The sequence below is a fragment of the Punctularia strigosozonata genome (assembly GCF_000264995.1).
Source record: "Punctularia strigosozonata HHB-11173 SS5 unplaced genomic scaffold PUNSTscaffold_2, whole genome shotgun sequence".
NCBI classification, from domain to species: domain Eukaryota; kingdom Fungi; phylum Basidiomycota; class Agaricomycetes; order Corticiales; family Punctulariaceae; genus Punctularia; species Punctularia strigosozonata.
Genome location: NW_006767434.1, coordinates 465,463 through 478,858, shown reverse-complemented (window position 1 = coordinate 478,858; position 13,396 = coordinate 465,463). Strand labels below are relative to the sequence as shown.

General features: G+C 56.3%; 3 protein-coding genes across 3 annotated transcripts; all 3 read left to right on the top strand.

Annotated features, from left to right (window-relative positions):
* Positions 1 to 25: 25 nt before the first annotated feature.
* On the top strand, positions 26 to 3,646 carry PUNSTDRAFT_60796 (WD40 repeat-like protein; the record flags this gene model as incomplete). The annotated part of the gene is made up of 5 exons (XM_007379761.1): positions 26 to 1,520; positions 1,590 to 1,819; positions 2,201 to 2,704; positions 3,092 to 3,283; positions 3,338 to 3,646. Coding segments are annotated over 5 exons (2,730 nt in total), but the record flags the coding sequence as incomplete, so codon positions are not given.
* A 2,812-nt stretch (positions 3,647 to 6,458) lies between these two features.
* Positions 6,459 to 7,396, top strand: PUNSTDRAFT_130521 (uncharacterized protein; the record flags this gene model as incomplete). Its single annotated transcript, XM_007379760.1, has 4 exons — positions 6,459 to 6,677; positions 6,768 to 6,914; positions 7,082 to 7,240; positions 7,298 to 7,396. The coding sequence occupies 4 exons, from the start codon at positions 6,459 to 6,461 to the stop codon at positions 7,394 to 7,396; spliced, it is 624 nt and encodes a 207-aa protein (XP_007379822.1).
* Positions 7,397 to 12,905: 5,509 nt separating this feature from the next.
* On the top strand, positions 12,906 to 13,382 carry PUNSTDRAFT_60533 (uncharacterized protein; the record flags this gene model as incomplete). The annotated part of the gene is made up of 1 exon (XM_007379759.1): positions 12,906 to 13,382. A coding segment is annotated over one exon (477 nt), but the record flags the coding sequence as incomplete, so codon positions are not given.
* Between the last annotated feature and the right edge of the window lie 14 nt (positions 13,383 to 13,396).

Here is a 13,396-nt window from a genome sequence, read left to right as displayed (position 1 = left end):
AAGCCTGCGCCAGAGGTTCNCGGGTTTTAACAGAGACAAGAGATGCCTTCCAGGGACTCGTCGGACAATTCTTCAGATTATAGCCGACTGGATCAACGATCCGCTTGACGCTCGTCGCGTGTTTCTGCTCTATGGGCCGGCGGGGTCGGGTAAGTCGGCGATCGCTCATACCATAGCAGCCATGTTCTACGATATGCTTCGCTTGGGATCCTCGTATTGCTTTGACAGGTCCAACAGCGAGCTTACTCGCGCTATCCCCGTTTTCGCCACCATCGCCCGCGACCTATCCGAGCGTGAGCCTCAGATTCGAATTCAACTTTCGCGGGTCATCGCCCGGGACTCCGCCCTTGCCACATCGAACGATCTTCGCGAGCAGTTTCGGCGCTTCATCGTAGAGCCTGCGTCACAGCTCGCGATCTCTGGGCCGATTGTCATCGTCATCGACGCCTTGGACGAATGTGACTCGTATGCACGCAGCGGTCTCTTATCAATTTTGCAGAGTCAGGAAGCAGAGGATGCCCTCCCGCGCAACTTTCGCATCCTCGTCACCTGTAGGCCAGAGCCCGACATCATGGACGTGATTCGGGACGCGCCTCTTGTTCATGCTCGATCAATGAATGACGTGCTGGGGACGACCGCCAACGAGGACGACATACAGCTGTATGTCCGTGGACAATTGTCATCCCTCTCAAAAGTGCGTGATGTCGATACCATATGCGCCGATCTCGTCCGCGCCGCCGAGGGACTCTTTCAGTGGGCTGCGACAGCATGTCGCTTCCTGACCGCAAAAACTCCCCCGTTGACCATCAAACAACGGATGACACTTGTTGTACCATCCGATGGCAAACGCACCGCTAATAGCCAACTTGATACGCTGTACTTGGAAGTCCTTCGAACCACCTTCTCTTCCACTCACTCCGAGGTCATGGAGAATTTCCATCGTGTGATGAGTCTCCTCATGACGGCGATAGAACCGCTGTCCATCTCGGCCTTGCAGGATATTGTGAGTGGACAGGCAGACCTGGATCCTGATATGCTGGAAGGGGTACTTTCGGGCATGGGATCGCTCCTGTCTGGTACCGATGGCTCGGACGTCGTCGTGCGCCCTCTGCATACGTCGTTTCGAGACTTCATTCTAGATCCCAAACGCAGCCATGAATTCGTCGTCAAGCCAGGGAAGGAGGAGCATCTACAATTCGCGCGTGGGACCCTACGTCTTCTGTTGAGCGAGCAGTTGCACATCAACATGTGCGGACTCGAGACATCCTATCGTCTCAACATGGACTATCTTGATTTACACGATCGTCTACGCAAAATGATCACGTCGAGTTTGGTTTATTCCACTCACTACTGGGCTGATCATCTTAAGAAGACTCCATACGGCTCTGGCCTGATGCAGTTGGCAGAGCACCTGCTGAAAGACAAGTTCCTGTTCCGGCTCGAGCTCCTCAGTCTTCTTGGATCTGTTCCTACCTGCGCATCGGCGCTCCTGAAGCTCAAACAGTGGACTCCTCAGGCAGGTCTTTTCGTCGGTTACATCTGTCGCATGCGGCTCACATACATGTCCTGCCCTTAGGACACTCCGGAAGGACTGGAAACGGTCTCAATCATTGAGGACTTCCTGAAATTCCTCCGAGCTTTTGGGGTGATGATCGGATCTTCTGCTCCCCACATTTATCTCTCAGCCATACCTTTTGCACCGATGAGGTCACAAGTGCACCAGCTGTACGAATCAAAGCTTCCCAGAAGAGCTGCGGTGGTGTGCGGTGGATCATCGAAATGGCCCGCCTTAGAATGTACCATGGACGGCAATGACAACGTCCCCTGCGCGGAATTCTCCGGCGATGGAAGACACATCTTCTTTGTCTCGCTCAGATCATTATGCTGCATTATACATGTTAGGGATGCAGCGACCGGACAACTGGCTCGTCGACCTGTGCGCTGTGTTACATATGGTGATGTCTGGTCTGCCGCCTTCTCCTCAGAGCGGGACTTCATAGTGGTGGGGTTGTACCGCGGCACGATTCAGGTTTGGAATACCAAAGCAGGGCAGCATATCCACACGCTCAGAGGGCAAACGGGTTCGGTTTGCACGGTCGCTTTCTCTCGTGATGGCAAGCAGATTGTGTCGGGCTCGGATGACCAGACGGTCTGTATTTGGGATGTGCAGTCTGAAAAGCTTGTCCATCCACCACTCCAGGGACATACAAACCGGGTCCGTTCCGTGGCTTTCTTGCCTGACTCCAACTGGGTGGTCTCACGTTCAACAGACGGAATGATTTGCTTATGGGATACCACCACAGGAACACTCGTGCACGAGCCATTGCACGGCCATCCATCCTTAGTATCCTCTGTCACATTCTCACAGGATGGAAAATGGATTGCTTCGGGTGATGAGAGCTCCGTGCAGCTGTGGGATGCCGAGTCTGGCCAGCCTATCGGGTCCCCTCTTTGGGGCCACAATAGCGATGTCACAGCATTGGCGATCTCCCCGGACAGCAAGTTCGTTGTATACGGTTCTGGAGACGGTGTCATTCATCTCTGGGACACGATAGAACAGGCCCTCTGCACGACTTTCCATGGTCACCTCAACGTGGTGAATTCTGTGACATTCTCGGGAGACGGCCAGTACATCGTCTCCGGATCAAACGACAGGACTGTGCGCGTGTGGAATGCTTCAACCCGACGCACTGAGAAGGACATTGTCAGAAGACACGCTGGCCTGGGCGGCGATATGGCTGTTTCGCCGGATGGGCAGTGTATTGTCACTTGGCACAAGAAAGACATTTCTGTGTGGGATGTCTCGACGGGAATGCCTGTTCAAGGGCAGCACTGGCCGGAACACACCGCCGACTTACGCTACGTTGCGTTCTTACCCGATAGACACCGCGTCTTGTCGTGGTCGAAGGATAGCAACGTTCGCGTGTGGGAAGTCTCCACCGGTCAACAGACTCGCCAGTTCGAGGTTCCGATATGGGGATACGGTTACTTAATATTGGCAGCAATCTCTCCGGACGGGAGATACATCGCATTGTCACACTCAGGAAGGATTATACACGTATGGGACATCTCCACCGGGGAGCGTTCGCAGGAACCTCTCGATCACACTTCTTACGTTGCATCCCTTGCATTCTCACCAGATGGGAAGCGCATCGCATCGGGCGCATGGGACAAGAGAATACGTCTATGGGACATCGAGACAGGTCAGACTGTATGCGCGCCATTGGAGGGGCACACCGATTCGGTATACTGCGTTGCCTTTTCGCCCGATGGCGCTTCTCTCGTGTCCGGTGACCGCGCTGGCGTCATTCGGATCTGGGACTCTGCTACGGGACAGACGATCTGCGGTCCTTGGCGTGGCGATGACAAGTCGGTTTACTCCGTCGCTTTCTCGCCAAACGGACGCTGCGTGGCCTCGGGCGGAGATGATGGTACAGTTCGCGTTTGGGACGCAGTCACTGGGAAGCCGATTCGCGAGCCATTCCGGGGTCACACAAGTGCGGTCGAGACAGTGGCATTTTCACCGGATGGCAAATGTATCGTATCTTGCAGTCGAGACAGCACTATACGGTTCTGGGATGCCTCGCCAGGGCAGGCTGACGATGTCGAGGGACTACGGGGTGCGTCACTTCAACGTTTCACTTGATCTCACTCACACTGGCTGTCCGGCGTAGTAGACGATTGCGTTGTCTCAATCCAACCGCAGTCCGCATCGTTCTCGCCGAACAAGGATCACGCTCTCGCCGACATTCAGCTCATAGTCCCTGGCGCTGAACAAATGTCACGGTTCCAAATCGACCAATCGTTCACGCTGAAGGACGACGGCTGGCTCATGGGACCTGACGATCAGCGCCTGATCTGGGCACCGGTTCAAAATCGCGAAATGCTGTTCATGCCACCGAACAGGCGGATCAGGATACCTTGGGATGGGGTGACCACGCTGGATCTGAGCAGCTTTGCTCACGGCGAGAAGTGGGCCGAGTGCTACGAGGAGGGCACATCCTGAGTGAGCCGGCGCATGGTTCGCTAGGTATCGTGAGTGGAGGTATCTTGTTGTTGGTCACCTTTCAGGGCCGCCGAGTTCTCGAATATGGTTGACGTGAGTAGCGACGCCGCGGTATGGACAGACTTTGTGTTTAGCGCATATAGTGTCATTAGCTGGAGAGACAAGGCGATGAGAATGGTCCTAGGCATCGAAATCTGACAGTAATTACTTGTTGTACAACATGTTTGCTGATGTAGTCCTCGGGCCCAACGACGATCGTACATGCTCCCCATGTTACCCGCCTTACCCACCCGTCACCACTCGCATATACGCGCACAACTCGCGTCGAAACGTCCGATCGCGTGCTCGCCCCGAGAGGTTGCCTTCGCCTTGAGATTGCTTTCGTAGACAGGGAGTTGTGTCTGGGAAGGTGAGGTATCGCCGTTGACGAGGCCGGTGCGGAGCCGCACAAGGCGTGCTTTGCTGTGTCCGACTGCGTGGAATATTTCGTTTTCAGTGGGCGTGGAGGCGACGGTGAGATGAGACGATGGCCTGATTGAAAACGGCCCTCCGGTAAACAGGGGATAGGATAAACGAGGGGAGCAGGTGCGTACCGAAGCCGTGTGCATGGCTGCCTCCGTGACGAAGCATTTGGCCACGTCCGTGGCGAAAGTGGGCGAACGTCTGTGTGCGCGCAGCTGTGACCCCGGTCCCGTCTATAGGACGGCGAGCCCCGCTCGGGTTTGCAACGCGCCGTGACCGCCAAGCAATGCTTACCGTCCCAATGACAATCCTCCGCGAGCAGATGCGACCACCCTGCCCGCAGATTACTTATCAGTACTCCGTTTGATCTTAGACGAATGAGATCATCGCACACCCACATCGCTCCCGCCATATCTCAGCCTTTCCTTACATTCGCAACGAGCTGCTCTGGCGTTCCGCTGGCGCCGATTTTGAAACCGATAGTCGCGTTGAACATTATGAGGTCCCGCAAGAGGTCATTCACCATGTTTCGTGCCTGCGCTGCATTCGGTCGGGTCGTGGACCCCGCAGGTGTGATGTAGGGTGTATAGGTCGGTTTGCGGGGTAAGGCGGGGTTTTCGTCATGAAGATGGATGAGTCATACAGAACAAGCGGCGTGCGCTACTGCTCGGAGGGAAAAGAACGGTGTATAACATACAAAGAAAGCGTTGACGGCGTGCGTACAGCACGGACCGGAATGGTCGTTCTTGATGCACGGAGTCGCCAGCGGTCCCGGTCGAAGGGGGTTTCGCTCGCCCGTTGCGCATCCAGATGGATCGCCTCAGCACATCGAGTGCCTGTTTGAGGGCTGCTTGTGTATGAGGACACGAAGCAGCGGACGGGATGAACGCGAAGGAAAGCATCTGGGGCCCCACCCGTTATGATCTGCGTGCCTCAGCAGAGCGCACATCGTTATTTGCGCATACCTTCTCGGCCTTCAGACGAGGTAACGTCGATCGTCCGACACGAAACTGGTGCAGGCCTTCATCGGCCCCTCTCATATCTCTCGCGGGACCCTGACGCCGGAGACCCCGCTGGGTGAGCAGTATACAAGCGGAGCTTCGGCAGTTGCGCCCGTAAACGACACGATGCGATTGAGCATGCAGATGGAATTCCGAGCTTGATGATTTCGCGCGGGCCGGGGCTTTTGCGAGTGGTCCCATAGACGCCCTAGGGGCGCTGTTCCGGCGAGTTTCAGGCACGCGACAAAGGAGTGAGAGGTGAGAAAACAAGCAGAGATAGAATTATATTGTCAGGCGAGTGTAGATCTGCGAGTACGAAGGCGAGTACGCCGCAACTGGAAATGTCGTAGGAACAAGGAAGAGAGAGTGAAGTGACGCGCGATCCGTTCTCTCTCTGCCACCGTCGCACCCCAAGATAGTACGTCGATCAAACTGAAGACTCGCGCTGGGCGATATGGGAACAAGGACGGGCCCGAGGAATGGTCGATGGCTAACGTTACATGTCTGATGTAGCGTGAGTGTTCGAGTTTGCGCGAGTTGATGACGTCCGTTCGCTCACCTGGTGTTGTGCCATGCAGTCGAGCACCGAAGTCTTGATCCGCTCGCTCTGGCTTCAAGCTGGTCAGATGCCCCTCCTGCTCGGTCCAGCGCACCTCCAGAGTCCAAGAACACATCGACTTCGGGACTCCCGCACGCGTCGCCATCGTAGGGCCGTCCCAGACTAGCAGCCTCATCTACATACCTATCGCCTGGGAACGACGTACTTACGCTCTCCTCTCCTTCACCGAAGTCAAGTTACGCTACGAAAGCCAAGCCCGGACGCGATGCAGTCCGTCTACGAACACGTGCACCTCGCCTTGTCGCCCTCCAGCCCGCCTCCTCCTCAAACCACTCCGTCCACAACATCAGCGTCATGGCACCATCATCGCCGCTATCTCGCCTCCCACGCATCCGCCAATACTACATCGCCCTCAGCATAGTCCACCGACATGGCGACTCGCTCTCTGGACACGAAGACGCTTCGTCCAAAGGCGCCTATTCTAGTGATGATATTGAGCTCGGATATGCTAGGGAATGGGCATGAACACTGCGACGACTACGCCTACCCTCGAACCGGACAGGCATTTGTCGAACGGAGCTTGCGAGAGACGGATGATGCCGTCCAGAATGAGCAACAGGAGTATAGACAGCCGGCGCGTCCAGCCCCGGTACGTTTTCCTTCCTTGTCTCCACCCTCTGTATACTTGGCACCGAAGTTCATGCGTGCTGACGCGCGCATATATGCAGCTCCTTCGTAGACGGCTTCACGACGAACGCACTGGCTTGGCTTTACTCTACCTCGGCCTCTTTTCACCATCACCGCCCTCGACGAACCCTACGAAGATTGTATCGGCCTGCCTATCCGGGTCTTGAATGCTCTGCGACTTCCCGAATGGCTAACTGAGGTGCGTACGCGTCCGCATCTTCTCCCCGTCGTTCGTCACCTTCGTGCTCTCGCTCCCGTGCTCACGAATCCCTGCTGCACGAACCCGCTCTCTCTTCTACATAACATCTACGGATCACGGTTGACGCTCATACGCGCATACATTCGTTCCAGGTATCGCACATCTAGAAGCTCCGCATACCGTTCCTTTACACCCCCTCGGCCGGCCTCAATCGCTCCTCCGGACGGCGTGCGTCATCATCGGAAGCACAACGACCCATGATCGCTCGTGTCTATGGTCGACGCCAGCGTAATCCATCCCACTGCGAACTGGCGCTATTCTCAAAGGTCCGCACCGTCTCACCGAAGCATGAGAATTGTGTCAGACTGATGTCGTGTCTACAGTCGCATCACTTCCACGATTGGTTCGACGTCGTCATTTACGCGCCGCTATGCATCTTCGAGGGTAGACGCCGACCCGAATCAGGGCAGGATCGATCTTAGGGCTTTGTCGACGACGCAGGCGCCTTTCAAAGGTATGTTCCGGTTCTTCTTCGCCGCGTCCGCTCCTCTTTTTCTTCGCCGAGACTGATCCTCACCTGAATAGGACCCGAGTTGCGCGATGTCGTCAAGTCGCCCTTCGTCGCCTTTGGCTCCTGTGACGAATCCGAGCGCTCGACCGCATGCCGGTGTGCGCAGCGCTGATGCGTCGAGGACGAAAGTATGGACTGCTCGGCACCGGCGCGCTCTGCTCCTCGAGTGCCAACGACGGTGGGGGATTCAGGATTGCGTGCATCAGGAAGAAGTCCCGCGACTCAGCTCCGGTTTTCGTACGATGTGCAAAGAACCCGGGAGTGGGAGCCGGACGACGATCGTCGAGAGCTTCAACGTCTTCGCCGTTCGGGCACTGACAGGAGGTGGGAAGCGAGTCAGGGCAGAGGGTGGCGAGGCGGTGATCATCGAGCGGTGTGAATACATGGTGTTCGGTACGGCTCGTGAATGGCATTGGTGAGTGTTCCGCAACGCGTTCGTTGCAAATCATTGCTGATCGTCGTCCTCGTAGCCCGTCGTTAGTCAGTCGTACCGTTGTCCTCCACGGCTGTCGACTCGTCCACGAGATAGACAATCTTCGATCGTACACCCGTCATTGACCCGAAGCCTCACGGACACCTACCTATGTGAGTGCACCATCCTCTGAAATTCGAGCAAGGTCGAGTGATGCTTTTCACGGTGCGATACAGCACTACGCATGGCCGGCTCATCCCGCAAGAGTGGTCACTACATGGCGACGGCGATGATGAGACGAGGGACAGGTTAGCAGATCTAGACATCAGGTCTGTCTCTTGATTCCCGGGAATCGGCGCCGTAGTCATGTTATCAAGCAGAATTAGTTGGTGCCCATCGGGGCGGAATGTACGATTCCTTTCGATCTTAACATGTAGGATGTTGTACACCCACAGCAGCTTATCGAGCAATAAATATCCTGGTCGTCCGCGACTTCGCGTTCTGTCGATATAATTGCTCATGGTCGATCTTCAAGTCTCCGTATCTAGGTACAAGGGCCCGCGTCTCCATGCGTCAAGGCACACAGGACCCAGCGGTCGTGCAGTGTGGTCCCGATGAACATGTTCGATTCCCCCAGGGCAAATGCGCCCAGCTTGAGCCGCTTTAAACACCGAGGCTCTCGGCAATCGCAGCGTCCCACAGATGCCTCTGCAGCGCTGCCAGTCACCATCGCGACCGCCTCAACATTGGGTGTGGTGCAAACGAGTTCATCGGTCCCATCTGGCGCGATGCAGGTGAAGAGCTTCGCGATCCTGCCGCGACCTTCTATCGGAGGCTTGAGTTGTGTACCAGCAGATTCGAGCCATTAGCTTACTGGGGAAGATCCGACCCGATGTCCAGCACAACATCGTCCACCATTGCTCATCTCCATGGCCGGTTGACGTCGCGGTTGAATCAACCGGCACTGGCGCGACGGGCTCCGGCTTTGATGGACGGGTGGCGCTCGTACAAGTCCGCAAGGTTGAGGTCTGTGCACTGATTTGCGTCCAACAGGAGAAAAATACCCAAGCAGAGCCGTCATCTTCAACCATGGACGGTAGTCGAGCCACGATGCGCGTAGGATTGTATGTCTTGTGCTGCAGCAGCATAGAGCGTGCGTGCGTTCGGATCAGCAGCTCAGTGCTGCGTACGGCAGCGATCCTGACTCCTACTGTGGGGAAGGGTGCAGCGCGACGGAGAACGGGAGCAGGTTGGACGTCATGAGCCGAGAGCGTTGCCGCGAGAGTGATGGCTGTTGCATGTCGCTCGCAGAGTTCGCTTGAACTGCCTCCTCAACATCATTGCCGACGACACAAATGTCCGGTTCGTTGATGAACACATGCTCGAACCTCGTGTCATGGTGTACGAGCCTGACGGATCTATACAAATGGCGCAGGCTATAGACGATCGCCGGGGAGAGCGTGATCGAATCTGGTGCGAACTGAAGAGAAGAGGTAGCTGGCGCCGGCGCTCGGGGATAAGGATAAAAGGCCGGATGTCCCCTGGTCTGGATCGAGTGGCGCCGTCATCAGCCTGGGCAGCGCTGGACGAACGTCCGAGTCTGTCGCTTCTCCTAGGATCACGGGCTGCTGAGCTGAGTCGCACGACCGTAGGGAAGGTACCTCGAGGAAACGTGATCTTCCTTCATGACACGCGTAGCGGTGGTGGCGCCATGGCTGCAGTTTCTTGACTGCGAAATCGGCACCGCATTCTCCTCGTCCTCGTCTGCCTCGCCGATGCGGCGCGTCATGCTGAAGTTCGCGACGTGGGCAGATGCCGACTCGTCGACGTGCCTGCCGTCAAGGTGATGTTGTAGTGCACAAACCAGGCAGGCTCGCGCGGGCGATCCTGCAGAAGAGCATTGCCTGCGTTGTCTGGTGAGAGCCCTGGTCGGTCTCCGCGCAACGTGTCAGCGGGACAGTACGATATCGTGAAGAATGCTTCTGGGCGAATGTGACGAGCACAAGGGCGAGGTCCGCAACTTCGCGTCGCGGTGGAGTGCTAGCGCGGCATCGTCCTGTGTTGATACCTCCGACCGGCGGACAGCCTAGACCGCGAGGGCATCGGCCGCAGAGGAGCTCGCGCATCTGATGACGGAGAAGCTGTGGTAGACGATGATGGGCCCGTCGTGTACCCGGACATGGCTGGGCTTGGTGGTTAGACAGTGGTGAAATCAGGTATGATTATGGCGTCGACGAGGAGGATATATCGACATCTTGGGAGGCAGCGGGGGAGATGAGGTATTTGCTAGCAGCCGTCTCGAGTACGCTCCATCACCGCTTTGGATCTAAACTGAAACGGGCGGCTCTCCGAGGACTCCTCGATCCGGTATTTGGGTATGGCGCGGTTCGCGAGAGCTTCCGTGGTTCCTGCGTGAGCGAAACACGATGGGCGGGATGCAGGCTTTCAGGGAAGAAATACTGACGTACAAAGAGGTAGGCCGACGGTCACAAACGCAGTGTACGGGCATGATTGCGTGTACAAAGCGCGGGTCGACGGTAGCTGCTTTTGATGATGCGGGACGTGCCCAAGGAATGTGGTCTGCGACGTGAACTTCGGGAGTGCATCTACCTTCAGGTATATGGCATTAAATCCACCGTAAATGCATCGGATAAGCCTGAAAACACGTTAAATGGACGGAAAGGCGCGAACGTACATAGTTGCCCACCACGGGCGAGGACGCGATGTGCCCCATATCCCGGATCCCACACGTCGATTTTCAAAGATCTTGCTATGCCCTGCACACTCCTTTCCATCTGGCAACGAAGACGAATGCTCCATCAGCCTCAACAGCCGGACTTTGATGTAGCCGCGCCGGGCAGGCGAAAGACCCAGCGCTCGGTTTAGGGTGGTCCACGCGAGCTATCACCGCGTGAATAAGCATTCTGGTGGCGGACTCGAACGCGTTGTATTCGCGTAGGCCGACTTGAGGCAAGTGGTAGCGTCGAGAGGCAACCGGTGGACCGACGGTAGCCGCGGGCACTCCACGGCGGGTTGCAACCTCTACGGCGCATTCGGGACGAGAGGGCTGTGATGCGTGGGTTGCTACAGAGACAGGAAGCAAGAAAGGAAAATTGAAAGCGACCCGGATTGCTGCAGGGTGGGCGCAGCGAAGCTTGGGTGAAGCCGGTGCAAGTTGGAGGTAAACCGGGAGAGCCGCTGCGAACGGCTTCCTCATTTTGGTCACAGCAAGCCTTCGCGTCCCGGCTTTTACTCTGGGTACATCATCGAGCTGCTTCGCATTGCGCATGCGTGTGTAATTGTCTACTCGTGAGCGGGATCACGTTAACCGGTCCCTCCCCAAACGACCATGGCTCTCTTCAACTCAAGAGTCGGTCAACAGATACAGAATGACTGCGCTCCTATCAACCCTCGTATCTCTGGCTCCTATGGATTGTACTGTCGTACAGTACTACTCTGAGACTTCGCCAGTGTTGCTCATCCCCTCTCTCACGAACCTCATCTTATCTCCGCATCTGAGAGCTATGCAAGATAGTTGAACTATCCTTAGACCTCTCCAATCTTCAGTGCCCTTCTCGCCTTGCTGAAACCATGCGGCGTTCCTCTGGCTCAAGCACCCGAAGTGACTCAACTCATGCCTGCTTGCTTGCCTTCCCCCATCTTTACCTTCTCTCTGACTTCCTTGTTGTCGTACACGCTATCCTATACTTTGTGAAATCTGTTCCTCTGGTCCAGAGCGACCACGCTCGTGAATAACCATGGGATTCCGCAAAAGATTTCGCGCGAAAATGAAGGAGCTCGTTTCTCGCCCCGGCACCCCCACAAACGACCTCGTTCCTTCTGGCGCCTCGATTCATAACGCATCGTCTGCGGCGGCGAGTCTCACCTTCCAGGTTGGGACATGAACGGCGACTAACCTGACGACCAATGTTACCCAGGCCGCCCATGTACAGGAGCCCGCTGCGAGCGCTCGCGCCGATCAGCAGACCGAGGTTACCAGCGCATTGCGAAGGGATAGAGAGGTACTAGTGCATCCACAAGACAATCAGAGCGACTGGCTTACCTGCATCGCGCGTAGGAGGATTCCGATGGCGTTATCGCGGGACCCGTCGACGATCTATCATCGAGGCAGGCCATCGCGCACCAAGCCGTAGAGGTAGCCAGGCAGGCCATCGCTCCCATGAAATTTAGCGCATTCTCCGAACGTGGGGCCGCCGCAGCCGACGAAAGAACAGGACTAGGTGAAGGGTTGGTATCGACGGCAGAGCGATGGGGGCCGTTGTTCGCCCGCGTCAAGATGTTTACAGAGCTTGTCGATAAGGTCGCGGAGGTGAGCATCCACAAAATCGGCATCACTTCCTCGTTTGACTCATGTATTGACCGCGGTGTCAGGTGCACCCGTATGCGAAGATGGCGTGGAGCATTCTTTCCATTGTACAGAAGGCAAGAGACCCCGTATCATTCCCTGTGTGTGTTCTTTCACGAACGTGATGTGTAGACCGTCATAGGACAAGTCGAGTTGGACCGATCCGTCCGCGATCTTCTCGACACTCTCGAGGATGTATATGACTTCACGGAGTATGCTCAGCCTCTGGATCGCGTTGAAGCTGCGGCCAAGATCCTTGCAGCCCTTGCCCAGCAAACGACCGAGTGCGGCTACTTCATACGAGACTACGCAAAGAACAAAAACTTCCGTGCGTTCCGTTGACGCCATGCATGTGCCTCGCTTGACTTCAAGGACAGTACCACGGATGACGTCCAACGTTTTGAAGAACCTCGTCCATCCTACCAAAGCGGCGCCGGCAATGGTCGAAGATTACAAGGCGAACTTCAAGGAGCTCAAGTCTCGACTTCTGGAGGGATCGACGATCCGGACCGAAGTTGTCGTTCGAAACGTCGATCTTGTCGTCAACAGGGTGTTGAACACCGTGCAAGAGATCGGTGAGGATCGCGCAGGCTTTCTGTTAGCTGCGCTAATGATTGCTCGCCTTCAGCCGTGGACGTCCGGATGACGCGTTTAGAGGGGGCTTGTGCCGAGGGCGCCCGATTCAACAGCTCGAAAAGATGCCTCCCCGGGACCCGTGAACGGATTCTGCAGATTATTATCGACTGGATCAACGATCCGGACGATACTCGCCGCATGCTTTTGCTCGCTGGTCCAGCGGGAACGGGCAAGTCGGCAATCGCTCACACGATAGCTGCCATGTTCCATGAGATCCGTCGCCTGGGATCCTCCTATTGCTTTGACAGGTCCAAGGAAAAACTTACGCGTGCTACTCCCGTTATCCCTACCATCGCCCGCGATCTGTCCGAACGCGACCCTCAGATGAGATACACGCTTTCGAACGCCATCGCTCAAGACTCCGCTCTGATCACTTCCGATGACCTCCTCGAACAGTTCCGACGCTTGATCGTCGAACCGGCAGATCAGCTCGCGATCTCAGGTCCAATCGTGATCGTCATCGACGCTCTAGACGAATGTGACGCGTGCGAGCGCAG